Source organism: Gilbertella persicaria (assembly GCF_025201335.1).
Source record: "Gilbertella persicaria strain CBS 190.32 chromosome Unknown B0P05scaffold_33, whole genome shotgun sequence".
In the NCBI taxonomy this organism is placed as follows: domain Eukaryota; kingdom Fungi; phylum Mucoromycota; class Mucoromycetes; order Mucorales; family Choanephoraceae; genus Gilbertella; species Gilbertella persicaria.
This window is the reverse complement of record NW_026251994.1, coordinates 167,091-184,599: the sequence shown is the minus strand read 5'-3', so window position 1 is coordinate 184,599 and position 17,509 is coordinate 167,091. Positions and strand designations below refer to the sequence as shown.

The 17,509-nt window shown below is 36.7% G+C and overlaps 8 protein-coding genes across 8 annotated transcripts; 4 read left to right on the top strand and 4 right to left on the bottom strand.

The window, feature by feature from the left end:
- Positions 1–3,976: 3,976 nt before the first annotated feature.
- On the top strand, positions 3,977–5,701 carry B0P05DRAFT_550988 (uncharacterized protein). Its single transcript, XM_051579308.1, has one exon. It carries the CDS (start codon positions 4,171–4,173, stop codon positions 5,560–5,562), a length of 1,392 nt encoding a protein of 463 aa, XP_051432689.1. The 5' UTR covers positions 3,977–4,170; the 3' UTR covers positions 5,563–5,701.
- B0P05DRAFT_474710 (cornichon protein-domain-containing protein) lies at positions 5,681–7,323 on the bottom strand (the record flags this gene model as incomplete). Its single annotated transcript, XM_051574803.1, has 10 exons — positions 5,681–5,810; positions 5,860–5,972; positions 6,016–6,084; positions 6,131–6,171; positions 6,286–6,521; positions 6,581–6,686; positions 6,738–6,898; positions 6,950–7,052; positions 7,100–7,172; positions 7,219–7,323. The coding sequence occupies 10 exons, from the start codon at positions 7,321–7,323 to the stop codon at positions 5,681–5,683; spliced, it is 1,137 nt and encodes a 378-aa protein (XP_051432688.1).
- A 165-nt stretch (positions 7,324–7,488) lies between these two features.
- B0P05DRAFT_550980 (snare associated Golgi protein-domain-containing protein) lies at positions 7,489–8,665 on the bottom strand. The gene has a single exon (XM_051579307.1). It carries the CDS (start codon positions 8,587–8,589, stop codon positions 7,591–7,593), a length of 999 nt encoding a protein of 332 aa, XP_051432687.1. The 5' UTR covers positions 8,590–8,665; the 3' UTR covers positions 7,489–7,590.
- Positions 8,666–9,558: 893 nt separating this feature from the next.
- On the bottom strand, positions 9,559–10,669 carry B0P05DRAFT_550977 (HSF-type DNA-binding-domain-containing protein). Its single transcript, XM_051579306.1, has 3 exons — positions 10,330–10,669; positions 10,110–10,262; positions 9,559–10,068 (listed from the first exon to the last, which is right to left on the bottom strand). The coding sequence occupies exons 1-3, from the start codon at positions 10,611–10,613 to the stop codon at positions 9,708–9,710; spliced, it is 798 nt and encodes a 265-aa protein (XP_051432686.1). The 5' UTR covers positions 10,614–10,669; the 3' UTR covers positions 9,559–9,707.
- A 665-nt stretch (positions 10,670–11,334) lies between these two features.
- On the top strand, positions 11,335–12,047 carry B0P05DRAFT_639347 (uncharacterized protein). The gene is made up of 3 exons (XM_051583709.1): positions 11,335–11,479; positions 11,538–11,554; positions 11,614–12,047. Exons 1-3 carry the CDS (start codon positions 11,445–11,447, stop codon positions 11,769–11,771), a joined length of 210 nt encoding a protein of 69 aa, XP_051432685.1. The 5' UTR covers positions 11,335–11,444; the 3' UTR covers positions 11,772–12,047.
- On the top strand, positions 12,048–13,488 carry B0P05DRAFT_550970 (aspartic peptidase domain-containing protein). The gene has a single exon (XM_051579305.1). The coding sequence runs from the start codon at positions 12,147–12,149 to the stop codon at positions 13,440–13,442; it is 1,296 nt and encodes a 431-aa protein (XP_051432684.1). The 5' UTR covers positions 12,048–12,146; the 3' UTR covers positions 13,443–13,488.
- Positions 13,489–14,001: 513 nt separating this feature from the next.
- Positions 14,002–14,196, bottom strand: B0P05DRAFT_474697 (uncharacterized protein; the record flags this gene model as incomplete). The annotated part of the gene is made up of 1 exon (XM_051574802.1): positions 14,002–14,196. A coding segment is annotated over one exon (195 nt), but the record flags the coding sequence as incomplete, so codon positions are not given.
- A 996-nt stretch (positions 14,197–15,192) lies between these two features.
- On the top strand, positions 15,193–17,493 carry B0P05DRAFT_550967 (Alpha/Beta hydrolase protein). Its single transcript, XM_051579304.1, has 7 exons — positions 15,193–15,352; positions 15,398–15,861; positions 15,975–16,066; positions 16,113–16,200; positions 16,247–16,914; positions 16,988–17,246; positions 17,298–17,493. The coding sequence occupies exons 2-7, from the start codon at positions 15,661–15,663 to the stop codon at positions 17,370–17,372; spliced, it is 1,383 nt and encodes a 460-aa protein (XP_051432682.1). The 5' UTR covers positions 15,193–15,352; positions 15,398–15,660; the 3' UTR covers positions 17,373–17,493.
- The last annotated feature ends 16 nt before the right edge of the window (positions 17,494–17,509 follow it).

Here is a 17,509-nt window from a genome sequence, read left to right as displayed (position 1 = left end):
ATCATGGTAGACTAGGAAATATTGATATGTCTATATCAATGGGCGTAATACTATTGGTATGGTCGTGTAAAGCCATTTATCAAGACTCAAGGCTAGTTGACTCTTGTTCTGAAGAACGACAGAGAACAACAATCAAGGAGTGGGTTGTCTGTTTATTTTTCTTTGCGCTATGCTATCTTCTCATTACGTGCATACTACTACACGCTTGGCTAACCAATTCCAAAAGCTGTATCATCAAGTGCTAATTTTTTTCTATTTATATTATCTTAGAATAAACATCTCAACAAATCATCAACAAAAAACTGAGCGCGTTAAAGCATCATCTTGGCATATTAAAGGGCTTGGATCATAATATCTTTTGCTGAGTTTGAATGACAAAAACTGGACTAATTTTTTTTTCGGGTCAATGTACACCAAACGGAAAAATTATTCGCGCATTTCTGAAAAAAAGATGTGCGTACTTTTAAAAAAATAAATCGCACAGAAAAAAAAAAGAAAATTTAGCGTAGTATTTGAAAAAAAAATTAGCATGCTTGTGTATGCGCAAAATGCGTGAGTTTATTAAATAGGTCTGCGTTGAAGGCAATCTTCAAATTTGGCAGCAGAGTATCTACAGAAGCCTTTAAGATCACTGTACAAAATTCTATTGCAAGCATCTGCAATTCTCGAAGTCAATGTCTCCTCTTCCAAAAGCTGTTCCCTCTTGAGTTTGCTTTTGCAAACCGACCAGAATTGCTCAATGGGATTAAGCTCAGGCGAGTAAGGGGGGAGGTACACGCACTTATAGCCTCGGCCCTCAATGAGATTCTGAATATCTTGATGCTTATGAATAGGAGCATTGTCCATGATCAAATAATGGCCACGGAATTCCTCATGACGATCCATGACATCCAAAACACAACTGATGAAATTGAAGTAATGTCCAGTAACTGTACCATTGTTACTGGCCACTTTTGCATTCGAACCTCCTGCTGCTTTTCTTTTCTTTGATGAGGGTAATGCTCTTGGTCTTCTTACACTAATGTTAACAACACCAAAAGGCGAGATGGCACCCAAAATGGTAGTAGTTTTTGCTCTTGTTTTGGGCACTTTCACGATCGCACGCTCGCCTTCTTTGGACCAAGAGAAATTTCTCTTAAGGTTGATATGGAAAGCAGCTTCGTCAATGAACACACAGTTGCTAGTGAAGTCCATATCTGTTTTCATCCATCTCTTCACCCACTGATAGCGCTCTTCGATTTTTTCAGGGCTGTTTCTCTCGAAAGCTTGTAAACGAGCCTGCTTGAAGGTAATCTTACACTTATCCTTGACAAACTTGTTGAAACCGCTTTTGCTGATATCGAGTTTGCCAAATTTTTCTGTCAATACGTCAAGCATGTCGTCCAATGTAACGGAATTTGTGTTCTCGTCTGCCCATTCGATCATGAAATCTCTGTGCTCATCAGTTAAAATGGGCGGTCTGCCTACAGGTCTTCCACTGCCTGTAGCCCTTTGGATATACTCCTGAGGATCTTTGTTGTTCTTGGCTACCCAGCCTTGTGCCGTTCGAACATTAATGTTGAGGGCCAAGGCAGCAGCACGAACACTCATTCCTTTTTCTTCGACAAGAAAAAAAGCTTTTCTTTTTCAGCATCCTTGTAGTGCTTATATGCTTTTGTTCTCGCAGGTGTTTGCTTCAGCTCTGCAGGTAACTCAGCTTTCTTTTCGATCCCTCTCTCGGGAGGCTTTAAATCTGTGTATCTATCGTAGTCTGTTACGCTTTCGACTGGATACATCTCGTTGTCAATTTCCATTTCAAACTCTACAACTTCGTTTCCTTCAATGTCATGTTGGTTTCCTAACCCGTCTTCAAAAATAATGTTATTCTGTTGAATATGCTAATTTTTTTTCAAATACTACGCTAAATTTTCTTTCTTTTCTGTGCGATTTATTTTTTTAAAAGTACGCACATCTTTTTTTCAGAAATGCGCGAATAATTTTTCCGTTTGGTGTACACTATTTCCCGAAGCTATTGGCACACTTTTTTGTGATTTAGTACACTTTTAATTTTAAGTTCAGCACAGATAAAAAGAATATTTTGGCACAGGTTATTTGACACAAAGTGTGCCAAACTTAAAGAGGTTCTTTCTTGAGACAAGTTTCAAATTTTGAAGCTGAATACCTGCAAAAGCCTTTCAAATCGCTAAAGCGAATATCGTTGCAAGCATCCGATATTCTACTGGTGAGTGTCTCATTGTCTAAAAGACGCTCTCTTTTCAACTTGCTCTTGACAGTTGACCAAAATTGTTCAATTGGATTGAGTTCAGGAGAGTAAGGTGGAAGATAAACACAACCATAGCCACGACTCTCAGTATACTTTCGGATGTCATCCACTGTATGAATTGGAGCATTGTTCATTATAATATAATGCCCTTTGAATTCTTCGTGCTTATCCAAAATGTCAAGAGTACAGGCAATAAAATTAAAATAATGGCCAGTAACCGTACCAACCGTCTTTTTGGCCTTCAAATTGTTTGCTTTTCTTTTCTTTGAAGGCGCTACTGGTCTTCTCACTTGAATATTAACAACGCCAAAAGGTGAAATAGCACCCAGAATCGTTGTTGTTTTAGCTCTTGTTGTTGGTTGAACAGCTTCCGTACGAGTCCCTTTCTTTGACCAGGCCATCGTTCTTTTCAAGTTGATGTGAAATGCCGACTCGTCAACGAAAACACAATTACTTTCGAAGTCCAAATCAGTTTCAATCCATCTCTGGACCCATTCGTAACGCTTGAGAATGCTTGAGGGTGGGTTCCTTTCTTTTGAATGAGAATAAGCTTTCTCAAATGACAAAGCGCACTTCTCAGTCATGAATCTATGGATTGAAGTCTTAGAGACTTTCAAATCTTTAAATTCATTTATCAGACTCTCCATAGCCTGATCTAAGGTTGCTGAAGGGAAATCCATAAACTCTTTTCTAAGAATTGCTGGTGCTCTTCGTTGAAATTGCTTGGCCGACCTGTCTTAACTTTGATTTTCTCTTTTTTATCACTCTGCTCCTTCTGATCTTTCTCAAACCAGTTGTAAGCAGTACGTCGAGCGATATTAAGCTGCATGGCTGTTTTACTAAGTGTCAGGCCTTTTTCATAGACTAAGTAGAAGAATCGCTCCTTGGCATCGCTACTGCACTTAACATACAATCCTTTGCCAGAAGTTTCTGTTGCCTGAATTTTTTTGTTCCTCTCGCTTTACTGCTTCGCGCTCAGGAGGCTTTAGATTTTAAGCATTGATCGAAGTTGGTGACGTTGTCCAAAGGATACTGTTCTTCAAAGGCTCATTTCCAAACTCATCAAAAACATCGCCTCTTCCATTTTCATAGTATACTCGAAGTAGAAACGTGCCAAAATATTTATCTCTAAATGTGCCAATAGTTTCAGGAAATAGTGTATAATTGAATTGACTGCATAAAACTGGTTGAAGCTCAGCGTGATGTACCTTTTGCAGGTATTATTTCTGATCCAAAATAAGCAACTCCGTTTGACATAAATAGATTATTTATCGGGCCATTTTTTAACTTATTCCTATCAGACTCAGCCTCTATTTCAAGATTGTTTTCATTCATCAGGCAAAGCCAGTACTACTTTCCCGGTCGATCTATATCTAAAAAAAGATAAAAAAAGAAACCTACTCCGACTATTTTTTTTTCTTCAGATAGAACATTTGAGATAACTAAAAGACTAAAGCACAGACGTAGGGCCATCATAAAGAAAGAAGTGTAAGGAGACATTACAATATAATTGACAGAAATGTATAATTTTGCTTCAATAAGATAGAACTTTTACAAACACCTCTTGGCATTGTAGTACCAAAAAAAGAGTGGACATTAAATCGATAAATAAGGCTTTATTAGCTAATTTTGTCAAATTATAACTATTTTTATATTAGTGTATCATATATTAACGTAAATCGCTTTACTTTTTGATCAAAAGAGAGAGAGGGGGTGGGGTGGGGGCTTATAATTTTGCTCTACACACTCCTTTTATAAATTTATTTATTCTTAATTAGGCTTATACCTTACCCTTGTCTCCTATTATACAGTACAAGGATTTTCATATAAATATTTGTCTTTCTTTTTTTTCTCTTTTCTTCTTCTCCTCTCTTCTTTTCTTTTTACTTTTCTCTTCCATTCTTTAGATGAAGAAGTCATTTTCATTCAAAAGCAAAAGAGCCACTGTGTTCATCTTGTTCATTATATCGACATTTATATACATCACATTACCAAAACACACAGCATTATCACTATTTCAGACATCCACGCTCATACAATCCTCATCCATCGCGTTAGATGACACAATCCTTGACATACCATCAGAACAAGAGAAATACTTAGCCTATTTACCGCACTCAGGCTTATCAAATCAACGGATTGAGCTAGCAAATGCGTTAATGATGGCTTATATGCTAAACCGGACGTTGATTGTACCTCCTGCATTTCTAGGTACGGTGTTTGGTTGGATGCCTCGACCATCACTTGAAGATCGCCTTGAGTGGCTTACGACACCTAAAAACTTTGCTAAGATCTGTCAGCGACCTACACCAGGCAAACTACCCAGTTATGTACAGCGCTCTCGATGTGCAGAGTATCGCCATTTTGGTACTATCCCCTGGACAGCACTTCATGACCTTGATTCACTCTCAGAGATCAATATCAAAGTTCAATCAGTGGTTTCCCTTAGCCAGATTAAAAAAGATCTTGGCCTGGAAGACCGTGATATTTATCTGCACCACGATACACAACTTTATGATTGGCGGCTATATGAGAACCAGACACAGGCACTTGATTTATTACAGAACAAGCTCAATTACTTTGATTCGTTTGGAGGAAGACGATATTATAAAGTCTTATTACCCCATCATTTCTCAAGAAGAACAGAGCGATTGTTGTATTTGGGCGGTATCTTTGGATCCTCTCGATTGAATCTAGTAAACCCTGAATACAAACGGATGAAACAAAAGATTAGACGAGTGCTCCACTATCGTCTTGATACTCCGCTTGGAGAGACAGTCAAGTCCATTGTAGACTATATGGGTGGCCAAGGTGCTTTTATGTCAATTCATTTTAGAACAGGCGACCGTCCCTTCAAGAATGAAATACCAGCCAACCTTGAAAGTTTTGTCCAGAGAATGACAAAAGCGGTCAGTCAACCAGACTATCGTTTTCGACAGGAGGAAGGTTGTCTGGCTATTGCTCAAGATAGCCAAGAGCATGCTGATCTCGTATCCATACCAGAAAAGCATATTAAAGTCTATATCGCAACAGACTATCATCATCCTCGCAATGAATACAGTGCACTCTTGCCTTGGTTTGAACAGTTTCCTTGTACAACTACCCTGAGCGATGTACCGGATTATTTATTTTCCCCTTTAGATAGCATTCGAGACATTGTTGTGCCTTCTAAGCCATTAAAGGGATTCCTGATCCCTATTATAGATGCTATGGTAGCGGCACACGGTAAAAAGATACTGACTACACCTCGCTCTACATTTTCAAAATACATTGAAGAATTGCACCACGCCTGGCTCTAATATTTATATATATCATAATAAATTTATTTAATTTTGTACATAGTATATTTATGCATCTGCAGCAATTAAAGCAACAATCATACGGTATAAGAAGTAAAAGAAGCACTATAGAGTATGATTAAATAGACATAGAAACACTAATACTTACAATCAAGTAAAAACCAAGCTTAATAAAGCATTCTTTCTTTTGCTGAGATAAAGTACGGAATATTTCGGTAGCATCATACATATGACGACCATTCATGACCCTAAGGATGGCTTAATCTCAGATAAAAAAAAACAAGACTGTAAACTTACTTTCTAGCATTAAATGCAACCAAAGGCAAATTCAAAAGTAAAGCCATCCAACTACCATTTACCAGGAACATAAAGAACAAGAAAGCATGTGCTCCCATTTCTGGTAAAACAAGCTATATAGATATTAGAGACATATTTTATCTTCTCTCTTTTTACCTGGTTGAGTTTATTGCAAAGATCAATAGGGTTGATATAGTCGCACTCGAGATCTGAAAACATAATGACCTATGTTTGCAAGTTAAACAACATATATTTGTGTCCATCTCTTTACAAAATACACCATCATGAACAAGAGGAGTGCAGACATGACAACTGCAAACAAAAATAACATGGCTTCACCGGGCATCATGGTTAGAAATGAGAAACTTGAAGAAAAAAAAAGCAAAGATACGCGTACTTTAAAAAAAAAATTTATTTAAACAATACGTTCGAGTTCTCTAGCATAACCTAATGTACGCGTAATAATTTGTTCCTGAGGAATTTCTACAATATCATTGTCTTCTGAACCAAAGTAAATCTTTTGTTCAGCAGGGTTCACTTTCCAACCGCGTTCAGATGCAAAATTCAACAATTCCTCGGTATTCTTTAAAAACAACAAGGTACTGGCATCGTTTAAGGGCAAATATTCATATGCTTTTTCACTGCAACTAGCAATTTCATGTCTACCATACGATAAGCATACATACGTCCCTCTTTTTTTTTGGCTTTTTTTTTTTTTTACCTGATAGTACTGATTAAAATATCATAGAAAAACATGAATTCTTCTCCTTGCACAGTACTTCTTGTGCTCCAGACTTTGTTATAGCTACCTTCCATCAAAAATTGCTCTAAAAAAGATTGAATAAATGCATTTGATATGTACAATAAAGAAGTATTACCTAAATCAACAGCTTGTTTAATGTATTGGTTGGATTGTAATTGATCAAGGTCAATAGATTCAAGTGCTGTATGGAAATCAGACAATCTGTTTTGTGATAACAATCGAAGTAAGTTGAGTCCAATAAGTGGATACATTTGATTTGATGGAGGAAGAACAGACCTATATCCCGCATCATCAATATATGCCTAGTTGTATTGTATTTCTGCTTACACAAGGTCATGATAGTATGTGTTGAGTTGTGCAATATATCTCTCAAATGATCCAATATCCTTGATACGAACACTATAATAAGCACCTGCTTCAAGAATATCACCTAAACAACAGGTTAAATACAGTACGCGTTCGAATCATGTTACGTACGTGCAATCACCAAGACATTAGGGTCTGTCTTTCCAGCTACAGGAACAAAAGCACCTAATTCAATCAAAGCAATCTATTCATTGAATAAGCACATATACCACACAATCAATCGAACTCACTTTGGCTTGAGTTAAATATTGGCCCACTTTTTGAAGGTTAGGAGAAGGAGAGCTGGTTTCGTTCTTGAGTTGGTCACGAAGAGCGTCTAATTGTTGTACTGTCATCATATCGATAATGTCTTGAGAAAAGAGAAAAAAGGACGCGCATGTTAGATGCACAAAATAGATACGTAATCGAAAAAAAGGGAGTCACAGGTAAGTCTGTATATGTGCTTATGGCTTAAGTATATTTTACTCAAGTAGTACGATATTCTCTAGGGAACGGCGCCCTTTTTCTTGAAAAATGAATTAATCCTTTATTAAATAAAGTGTATAAATAGTTATATATATATATATATATATGAATGTATAGAGAATGATAATGAAATATGTTTACAAGTGGGATACTCTGTTATAGTCAGAATGACTGACAGCTAACTCCATATCATCTTGTCCATTTAGAGCCTTCTCTACATCTTTGTCATCTACAATAGGAGGTAGCCCCATTATTCTTCGAGTCCATTGTTGAATTGATTTTCCCCAGATAACAGGCACAAGCGAAATAAATGAAACAATCAAGAGTTTCATGACAAGTGACACAGTAACGATATCTGAAGTCGAAGTCAAGTCACTCAAGACATCACCTGCTTGAGCGCAAACAAAGTTATAAGGCATCGAACCAAACACTGTAGACCAAAAGAAAGGCACGACAGGGATATCTAATAGAGGGGATATCAAATTAATAAACCAGTAAGGCGAAAAGGGAAATAAACGAGCAAACAAGAGCCACCAAAACAAGCCTCCTGAACGCCTTTCTTGTTCCAACTGACGGCTTAATGGCTCTGCCTTACGAGCAAACCAAGGTACTCGAATTAAAGGCTTGCCTACTAACATGGCTAATGCATAAGCAAGTGTGGCACCACTAGCTGTTAAGAAACTGGTCAACACAGCACCAGTAAAGATACCATAGAGATAACCAGCCAACAAATTGAGCAAGACAGAGCCTGGAATAGAAAAGGCTTGTTGCCATAGATACAAGACAGAAAACACAAAAGTGACAGAGCCATAGCCTGTCCAACTATTCTGTAATAGTTCATCCAAGTGAAGTGCTGTTGCTTTTACATCCTCGAGTGTACGTGGTAGCCCAATATCAAGAACAATGTGTGCCAAGGAAATGGAAAACACAAGTGATAGAATACCAATCAGCACAAAAATCAATAAGCGGGGGACTAATTGTTTCCAAGTAGGCATAGAAGCACTCTTGTCTGTTCGATAAATTACTTCATCATCACCTTCTATTCTATCCTCTAATTCGGAAAAATCATCTAAAAGAGCATTGTTCTCTGTTCCGACAAAATAATCTGCTGTATCTGTGCTTATGTGTGGACTCATTTGTTATTACTTATTTTTGCGAAAAGAGAAAGAAAAGAAGAAACACTTTATAGTCACTAAGTCATTTTTTTCTAAAAAAAAAAAAAAAAGCTTGATCGGACTTTTGGTAAAATTCTGCTGTTCGTTTTTAAAAAGTTCGGTCTAATCAGAAATAAATACGTCATTCTACAAAGCAACCTTTTTCTTCTCTTTTCTTATTTTTCACTTAGTCGTCCTTCACTTGTAATATGATCGTTCTTAAAGACCTACGATGATGAGCTCTCTGTTAGGAGAATAATTCAAGATGAGTGCCCTTTCGAAAACTAAAGAGACTATTGACTTGGTGCAAAAGTTTAATCATGTTAGATGTTAGAACAATATGTACTAGTCAGGAAATGTCTGTAAATAGATAGGGAAGAGTAAAAAGTTTTATGTTCAACACTTGTACACACATTGCATGTCTAGTTTCATGCAAAAGTACTTGCCCTGAAATAAAAAACAATCTTTTTCGTCTCTCTTATATCAATACTTGGGCTGACATAATTGAATTAGATAGAGGGACTTGCTTTTTTTTGGCTTTAAAAAGATAGTATTTTTAAGCAGGACCAAAGAAACGTATATTTCAGCTTATTATGCAATGCACAATGATACATGTTTATTATTATGATAATTACTTAAAAAGGATGTTGGTGGTTTTGAGGATCCATCATGTAAGTATTTGAATTTCTGGGATTATAATATTGATTGTTATCGTCTTCTGTTAGCATAAACTGATTCGGACTAGTAGGACAAGGGCTTGGAGGAAGAGGTGTATTGATAGCCATTTGGAATGAAGAGGGTGTTAGAGAGGGTGATCTTTGTAATTGCAAATTTTGCGTTTGCACTGTAAGTTGCGATGGAGGATTGGTGTGGATAAGACGAGGAGAAGAAGCAGTTGATAAAGGGGAGTTTGGTACAGAAGATTGTTCATTAATATTAAGATAAAAATGTTGTTGTTGCTGTTGTTGCTGCTGCTGTTGTTGATTGTCAGCAGAAGTAATGTAAATAGGTGGAGGTGGTCTGTCGGGATCTTGCTTTATTGTATCAAATAAATTTGTATGTACTATGAAAATAAAATTAAGATCAGATAAAGATGTACCTCACTTACATGCTGTTCCATATTGTTTAGTCATAAAATCCATAATGTCTTTCATCATTTGTTCTTGCATTATTTGCCGCTTTTTCGTCTCTGTTAATTCATTCATGACTTGATTCAGGTTTTCTTGAAGGCGGGAAATCTGCTGCATCATGTCTGTCTGTGACATTTGCATCATGGCCATATGCGAACTCATATCGTTGGTGTCTCTTCTCACTGAATCAGATTCTAATGCTTTTCTTTTAATCTCGTCTAGTAAATCAGGTCTATTTCTCAAGAACTTTGCATGCGAAAACTCCCATATTTGATTCTCTGCCAATGTACGATGTCCTCTTGGTGATTTATTCACTTTATGGAAACCATACCTAGATAGTTTAAGTAACAACATGATATGTATGATGCTTACATGTTGAGTTGTCGAACAAAACTACTGAAATTGTTGTGCTTGAAATGTTTGGGTAACACATCTCTCGAGAATTCAGTGATATTACAGACAATAAACGAAGTACCAGTGTATGTCCAAGCAATCAGATGTTGGTATTGTTTATCGACAACCATACTAGTCATGGATAGATATATGTATATATATATATAAATAACATATTTCTTACAATTAGATCATTTACTTGTATAGTTTATGTACAAAAGTGTTTCCACTACCAGGTTTTGTTGCAATAGGTGCTGCTGGTGAGGGAGGTTGAAGAGACATTTGTTGAGTGAATTGGTTCTGAAGTTGGTCCCAACTACTTTCGGGTCCAGTAAAGGAAGAAGGTGACCCTGCTGCTGGTGAGATTAAAGGTGAGTTCAGAGGAGAGGAACCACTACCATCACCACCACTTGAAGAACTATTTCCACTATATTGTGTATTAATGCCTAATGACGCCACAGGGTTGGAGTGTCCATTATTCATTATAAAGAGGATATTTAGAGAAAAAGAAAAGAAAATAACGGTTTCTACACACGCAAATACAGCAAAAATAAAGCGATAATGACTGACCAATCATGTGTTGTGTCTTCCATGTTTGAAAAAAAAAATTGATTAAACGCCGGACTTTGAGATGAATATGCAAGTCCCCGAGACATGCTGTTGAAAACAGGGCGTTGATGGTGTCAAGTGAAATTATATGTCATTATATTGGGTTTATTGTCATCGTACTGATAAAAAAAAAGGGGGGACATGGTATGTTTTATAGAGAGAATTAAAAGATGTGTTCTTGAGATACATATATACATATATAAAGCAATAGTCTATAAGCACATACCTTGGATCTATATACATATCTTCTCTTCGAGTCATTATTGTCTGGGATTGTTTCCCAATTTGATAAGTCCACAGAAATGCAATTGTGTTTTTTTTTGCAGAAAACTTTCTTTTTTATTGCAAGTTTAAGAATCGGTATATTAGGCACAATTGTGTCACATCAGGATGCCTTACAAACCCTAAAGATATGCAAAATCTGTAAAAGATAGATACCAAAAACGTGTTTGTTTGGGTCCGAGTCCTTGAGCCGTTTTCGCGAATAAATACGTACTATTCCTTATTGAACGAGAAACTCTTTTAAACAAACTGTCAGATAGGTTTCTAAATATTATACTAGATTCTTAACTTTTCTATGTTTTATAAATGTGACGGCCATTTCTCCTTGAACCTGGGAGCATTTTAAAAAATGAACAGCCTATATTTTCTGAACGCATTATTTTTTTACTTTATTTTTTCTATTTCTTCTTGACATAATACAAAATGCAAAACACACCTAAAGGCGTATTATTAGGTTGGTAAGTAGTATATGAATACACAAACAAGAATATAACCTCTCTTTCTTTTCTTTAATAGGACTGGCCTTGCTGTTGGTAAAAAAAAAAAAAGCTTCCAAGAGAATTAGACCGATAATTGACTTGTATAACTATAGGTGCTTTAGGTGCATATCTCATCGGAAAGGAATACACACTCAACCGCTTAAAAGAATACACCAAGGAAAATTCTGTCACTTCAAGCAAGAGTAATGATACACAAGAACTACCTTTGAAGGAAGGCGAATTGCGTCGCTCAGTCAATAGAAGACTTTAAACCCCTAAACATGATATTTCGTTGATACGCATCATACAATATACATCGCATAGTTTCTGTTCGACTTAATTGCCTGTGCTGTTGCTTTTAATTAAAGTCGGAAGCGAAATATTGAACAGAAAAAACGTGTTTTTCTTGTCTTTTAGACTTTCTTGTATGACCCGCCTTGATCAAATAAGATTAGGCCCCTATTGTTTAAAAAGGTCAAAACAAGAAAAAAGGCACACTTTGAACTTGTAGAATTTCTTTTTTAGATTTCTCCCTCCCTCCCCCCTTCTTTTTTTTTTCTTTACTAAAGACTGTCTATTTAGTTACGCTTTCTATTTTATCCTCCTTCCTTTCCTTGTCTCTCTTTTCTTTCATTTTTTCTTTAATATGCGCATCATTACAAGTGCAATATTGTTTCTCTTGATTTCATCTAGTCAAGTCTCTTCACTTCCTACTAAAACAATAGCACCTATTCACCTTCCCCTTCGCTATGTAAAGAGAGTTCATCCACAATCATTACAGCTTCTTCAACATGTTAAGAGAGATATCAGTATAGGTCTTTCCGCTTCGAGTAATGACACTTTAGTGGCCGCTGTCAGCAACAGTGGTACAGATATCAGTATACCTCTCATCAATGATGCCGATTTAAGTGAATTGGCCGTTCAAGTCAATATTGGCACACCTTCTCAACCTTTCTTCTTGTTGTTTGATACAGGCAGTGCAGATACGTGGGTTCCCAGTACGCAATGTGGCTCCAATGATGGTTGTCCTAGCTTTTTACAGCGTTTTGATACAAAAGGATCAAGTACATACCAAGCGCTTAATGACGACCTCCATATTACTTATGGCATCGGTAGTGCGAGTGGTACTTATTTCAACGATTCCTTCTCATTTGAAGGCACAAGTGCATCATTGTCTCAACAAAGATTGGCCATTGTCAACAAAGCTGCAGGCCCAATTTCTACACAGAATAATGAAACAGACGTGGACCAGGTCTTATTGGATGGTATTTTTGGTGCTGGCTTTCCTGCAGGCACCACAAGTGCATTTCATCATGGGCAGACCTATAACCCACCCATTTTCAATCTTTATAAGCAAGGCTTAATTCCTCAACCTGTGTTTACTGTCACTATTCATGATCAAGACGGTGGCCATGTTGTATTGGGTGATGCGGACACTTCTGCTGCTAAGACGCAACAACTCGTTTATGCAAATGTTCCTCGCATTCAGAATAGTTTTACACATTGGTCCGTAAGCTTAAAGGGTTTACAGTTCCAAAATGCAAGTGCCTCTACTAACTTTCACTTTAACCAAAACACTATTTTTGGTGTGGATACGGGCTCAAACTTTATGTATTTACCAAAGATATTGGCTCGCGGTTTAGCTGATGTGGTCTCAAACCATACATTCACAATGGATACCAAGACAAAAAACGTGTTTGTTGTCGACTGTGCTTATCAAGACACAGACAATCAAGTCAACTTCTATTTCGATAATGCTCAGTCTATCACTATCCCTGTCAAACATTTGATTGCAAAAAGGGCCAGTGACGGCCAATGTTTGTTGTTATTTGTCGCTTCTGAAAATAACTTTATCTTGGGCAATATGTTTTTGCGTCATTTTGTCACTGTCTTTGACTTTGGCAATACCCCACGTATTGGTTTTGCCCCTCTTCAGGAATAAAGCAAAGGAGAAGAAATTAAATTGTACGTTGAAAATAAACTTTAATCTATTGCTTTGACAATGTGGGTAAAAAATTAGCAGAAGAAGAGTGTCTTCGCGTAATTAAGTAGTCAGGAGACCGGTGTTGTTCTTTTGCCAATAATGTGTTAATATGGTCAATTTCTGCTTGAAGTTCGTCCCTTCGTATCACAAGGGCATGTTGGAAATGATTGGGTTCTAATAACAACATGCTTGTCAAAGCTGCTTTTGCTGTAGATAACAAAGAACCTGATCCATTCATGCTTGTGGCAACCAACTGACGAATGAGCTCTTGTTTGTCTATATCGGTTTCTGCTTGTTCTTGGTTCAGGACAGTATGCATGAATGACTGAATATTCGGCAATGACGCTGTTGATGGCGATTCATCTTTTGTTTGTTGAATAGGTGATAGTAATATAGACGACCATCGCCGAGATGGCTCTGGCTGATGTTGTGGCTGAAGAGCAGAGTCGAGAGATCTTGATGTCTGTTGGGGCTCAATATTATGTTTCAGTGGTGTGTATTTTTTTGTTATATGGACTCGTTTTCTTCTATGTATGATGCTGCGTTTCATAGACAGTGGACGATGTACGTTATGTAGTTTATAGTATAGCCCACAAGCATTACATATATTATTACCAACATCGTCACGTCGCCATAGTGGTGTGGTAGTTGTGTCACAATTAAAGCATCGTGTGTTTCGATAGAGCTTGCAATCACAGCATTCTTTCGGCATATTGGGTGGATGATGGTGTTGTATTGTTTTATTGTTCCATGAAGAACTAGGTACTAATTCGCGAGGATTCATTATGATTAAAGACAAAAGAAGAGAGAGAGAGAGAGAGAGAGAGAAGAATAAAGAAGTAGAGAATTAATAACTATTTGTGTACCTTAATTTATTACCAAATAAAGAGAACATTGCTCGGCTGGGGTAAAGTGTGTGTATGAGATAAGATACGAGATTTAGTAAAGGTTTTTATTTTTTATAGCAGCAGATAACGAACATGAAACTCAGCTACCTTTTCAAGACTTTATTGATTTATTTAGCATTGTACTGTTGTTTATGTAATCCTTTGTTTGTCTTGTATTTCTTTGTCTTGATCAAGATTGGCATTGAATGCATTGACCTACCTTTTTTTTGCTGTTTTGTCTTCCTGGCAATTTAGCTGAATAACCTTGTATTCTAAAATTTAACAGAGTTAAAGTTTGTCATTTGTTGTAGAATCTATATATTCACACATCCGAGAACAGTTGTTTTCTTTATAAGTATCTCCAATGGCTTTTAATTTCGTTTCTCTGTATATATTGCAACTTATAATGAAGAATACAAATGTCTCAATTTTGGTTTTAAGAAATAAGTGTGAAAACAGATACAAGATTAAGCTTTTTTTTTTCTCGAAATCAGCAGAAAATCCTAATTTCTCTTATCTTTTTTATTGTATATTTTTTTTTTCTCGTTCAACATCCTTCAAATGACAAACATGTCTAATTTTGGAAGGCTAGTTATTTTATTTTTATTTTTTATTTTATGCAACAACAACACTAGTAAGGAAATAAAATTGATTTTCAACAAAAAATAAAATCTGGGGTTAACTGATATTGATGATCATTTCTTTGAATGGCCAAACGCTTTTCTTATTTTTAGAGCAGAAAAAAACGCATAATTTGACAAACATTGATTGTTTGTTAAAGTGTTCCTCATGCCGACGATGAGCAAGTACAAAGTGTAACGAAACAAAAATATCGATAATTAACAATTTGGGCCTTGTTGAACAATGAATGCTTTAAAAGTCAGGAACGGAAATGCAAAGGTTGTGGAGTCAGGCCAATTTTTTTAGCAGTAGACCAAACCATTTTTCTTCATTGACCAGGTTTCTTCAATTCTATAAGAAGTTAAGCTTTATACTCTTATCTTACTTATCCTTATGAAGATATAGAACATCTCCTTTCTGCACAAGAACCATTCTCTGCGGATATAAATCCCCATCATCAGTTGTTATAAAGTATACTTTAAAGTAGTCAGTAAAATAGAATATCAGTCAACAAAAACTCAATATGTGTACCCAAGATCATGGCTACATAGTAGTCATGAATTCCCTTTTTTTTACCCAGACAAGGACTGTTTTGTTCAGGCATTAGCATAGGAAACTCAACTAGTATTTTTTTATTTCCCTTTTTTTCTTCTAATTTTTGAGAACACATGCTTATCTCTAAAAAAATATTTGCACTTGCTTCTGGCTTAAGTGCTCTAGTTGCTGTTACTGCACTCTCACCTTTGGAACAAGTTCCTTTTAAGGTCTCTGAATATAGCTCACAAGGCTTTAGTATTTTGACAAGTGATAAGGTCCAAGGTTATTCTGTCAGAATAAAGCAACCCAAATCCTGCGAAGAAGGTATCCAGGTAACTCTATAGGTCAAGAAATAAATTGCCACTCAACAGCATATTTTTTTGTAGTATTCAGGCTATATTGATAAGCATGATACAGACGACCACTTCTTTTTTACTTTTTTGAGTCAAGAAGTAACCCTGAAACAGATGATACTGTATTGTGGTTGAATGGAGGACCTGGTTGTTCTTCTATGATGGGTCTATGGATGGAATTAGGGTATGAAGGATAAAAGACTACGCGAATTTTCTAACGTACACATTAGTCCTTGTCTTGTCAATGAGTTTGGTAATGCTACCACTAGAAACCCCTATAGTTGGAACACGGCTGCTAACGTCTTTTTCTTGGACCAGGTAAGTGTATATCAATCAAAGCTAGCTCAATTCATTTTCTTATTAGCCTGTCAATGTTGGTTATAGTTACGGCAAATCAAAAGTCAGCAGCACACAAGAAGCTGCTAAGGATGTCTATGCTTTCCTTCAACTGTTCTTCGGTAAACACAAGCAATACGCTTCAAACTCATTCCATATCTCTGGCGAATCCTATGGTGGTCACTACTTACCAGCCATTTCTACTGAAATCATTCGCAACAACAAACAAGCTGAAGAAAAGGGTCTCCTCAAAATCAATTACAAGTCCATGTTGATTGGCAACGGATGGACAGATGTACGCACGCAGTATAGAGAATACGCTACTTATGGCTGTACCAAGGATAGTAAATACAAACCCTTGTTTGACGAAGACACATGTGAAAAGATGAGAAATTCTTACCCTCAATGCAAGCGACTTATGGATGCCTGTTACAAATTCCCAAGTGCTCTTACCTGTATTCCCGCCAATATCAACTGCGATCGATCTCAAGTAGGACCCTTCCAAAAAACAGGGTTGAATATTTACGATATCCGTAAGCCTTGCGTTGGTGATACTGGATTATGCTATGATCTTAAGATTGAAGACTATGCCAACTTGGATGAAGTCAGAGAGAATTTGGGTGCGGATTCAGAAGCCGGAAAATACGAAAGCTGCAGTGACTCTGTTGGCTATCGATTCTATCAAACAGGTGACGAGTAAGTTTTTGTGTGTGTAACAAAATGACATAAATGTTAATTGTTGACTTTTTTGTACCTGATTGTATTACAGAGGAAGAGATTATAGCACTCATGTTGCAGAAACTTTGGAAGCTGGTGTCAAGGTATTGCTCTATGTTGGCGATATGGATTATATCTGTAATTGGATGGGCAATTTGGCCTGGAGTCACCAAATGAAATGGTTAGGGCAAAAGGGATATAACGAAGCACCCACAGAGAAATGGTATAGTGATCTTACTGGTCAACATGCTGGTGATGTTCAATCGTTTGGTAATCTTACTTTCCTTCGTATCTTTGACGCTGGCCACATGGTAAGTTATCTTGTTCAAGTTAACAAAGACACTAACTTATTTTCTGCTTAGGTTCCTTATGATCAACCCGAGAATGCTCTCGACTTCTTCAACAAATGGCTGAGTGATCTTCCTTTGGCCAATTAAACCATTTCATGCAGTGTAATAAAATAAGCGCGCTTACTATTTTGTTACGCACTGTTAACCAAATTCACCAATCATATCATGTCAATACCGAGAATAAATTATGATTTCTATTCTATTCTATTCTATCTTTTTCTTTT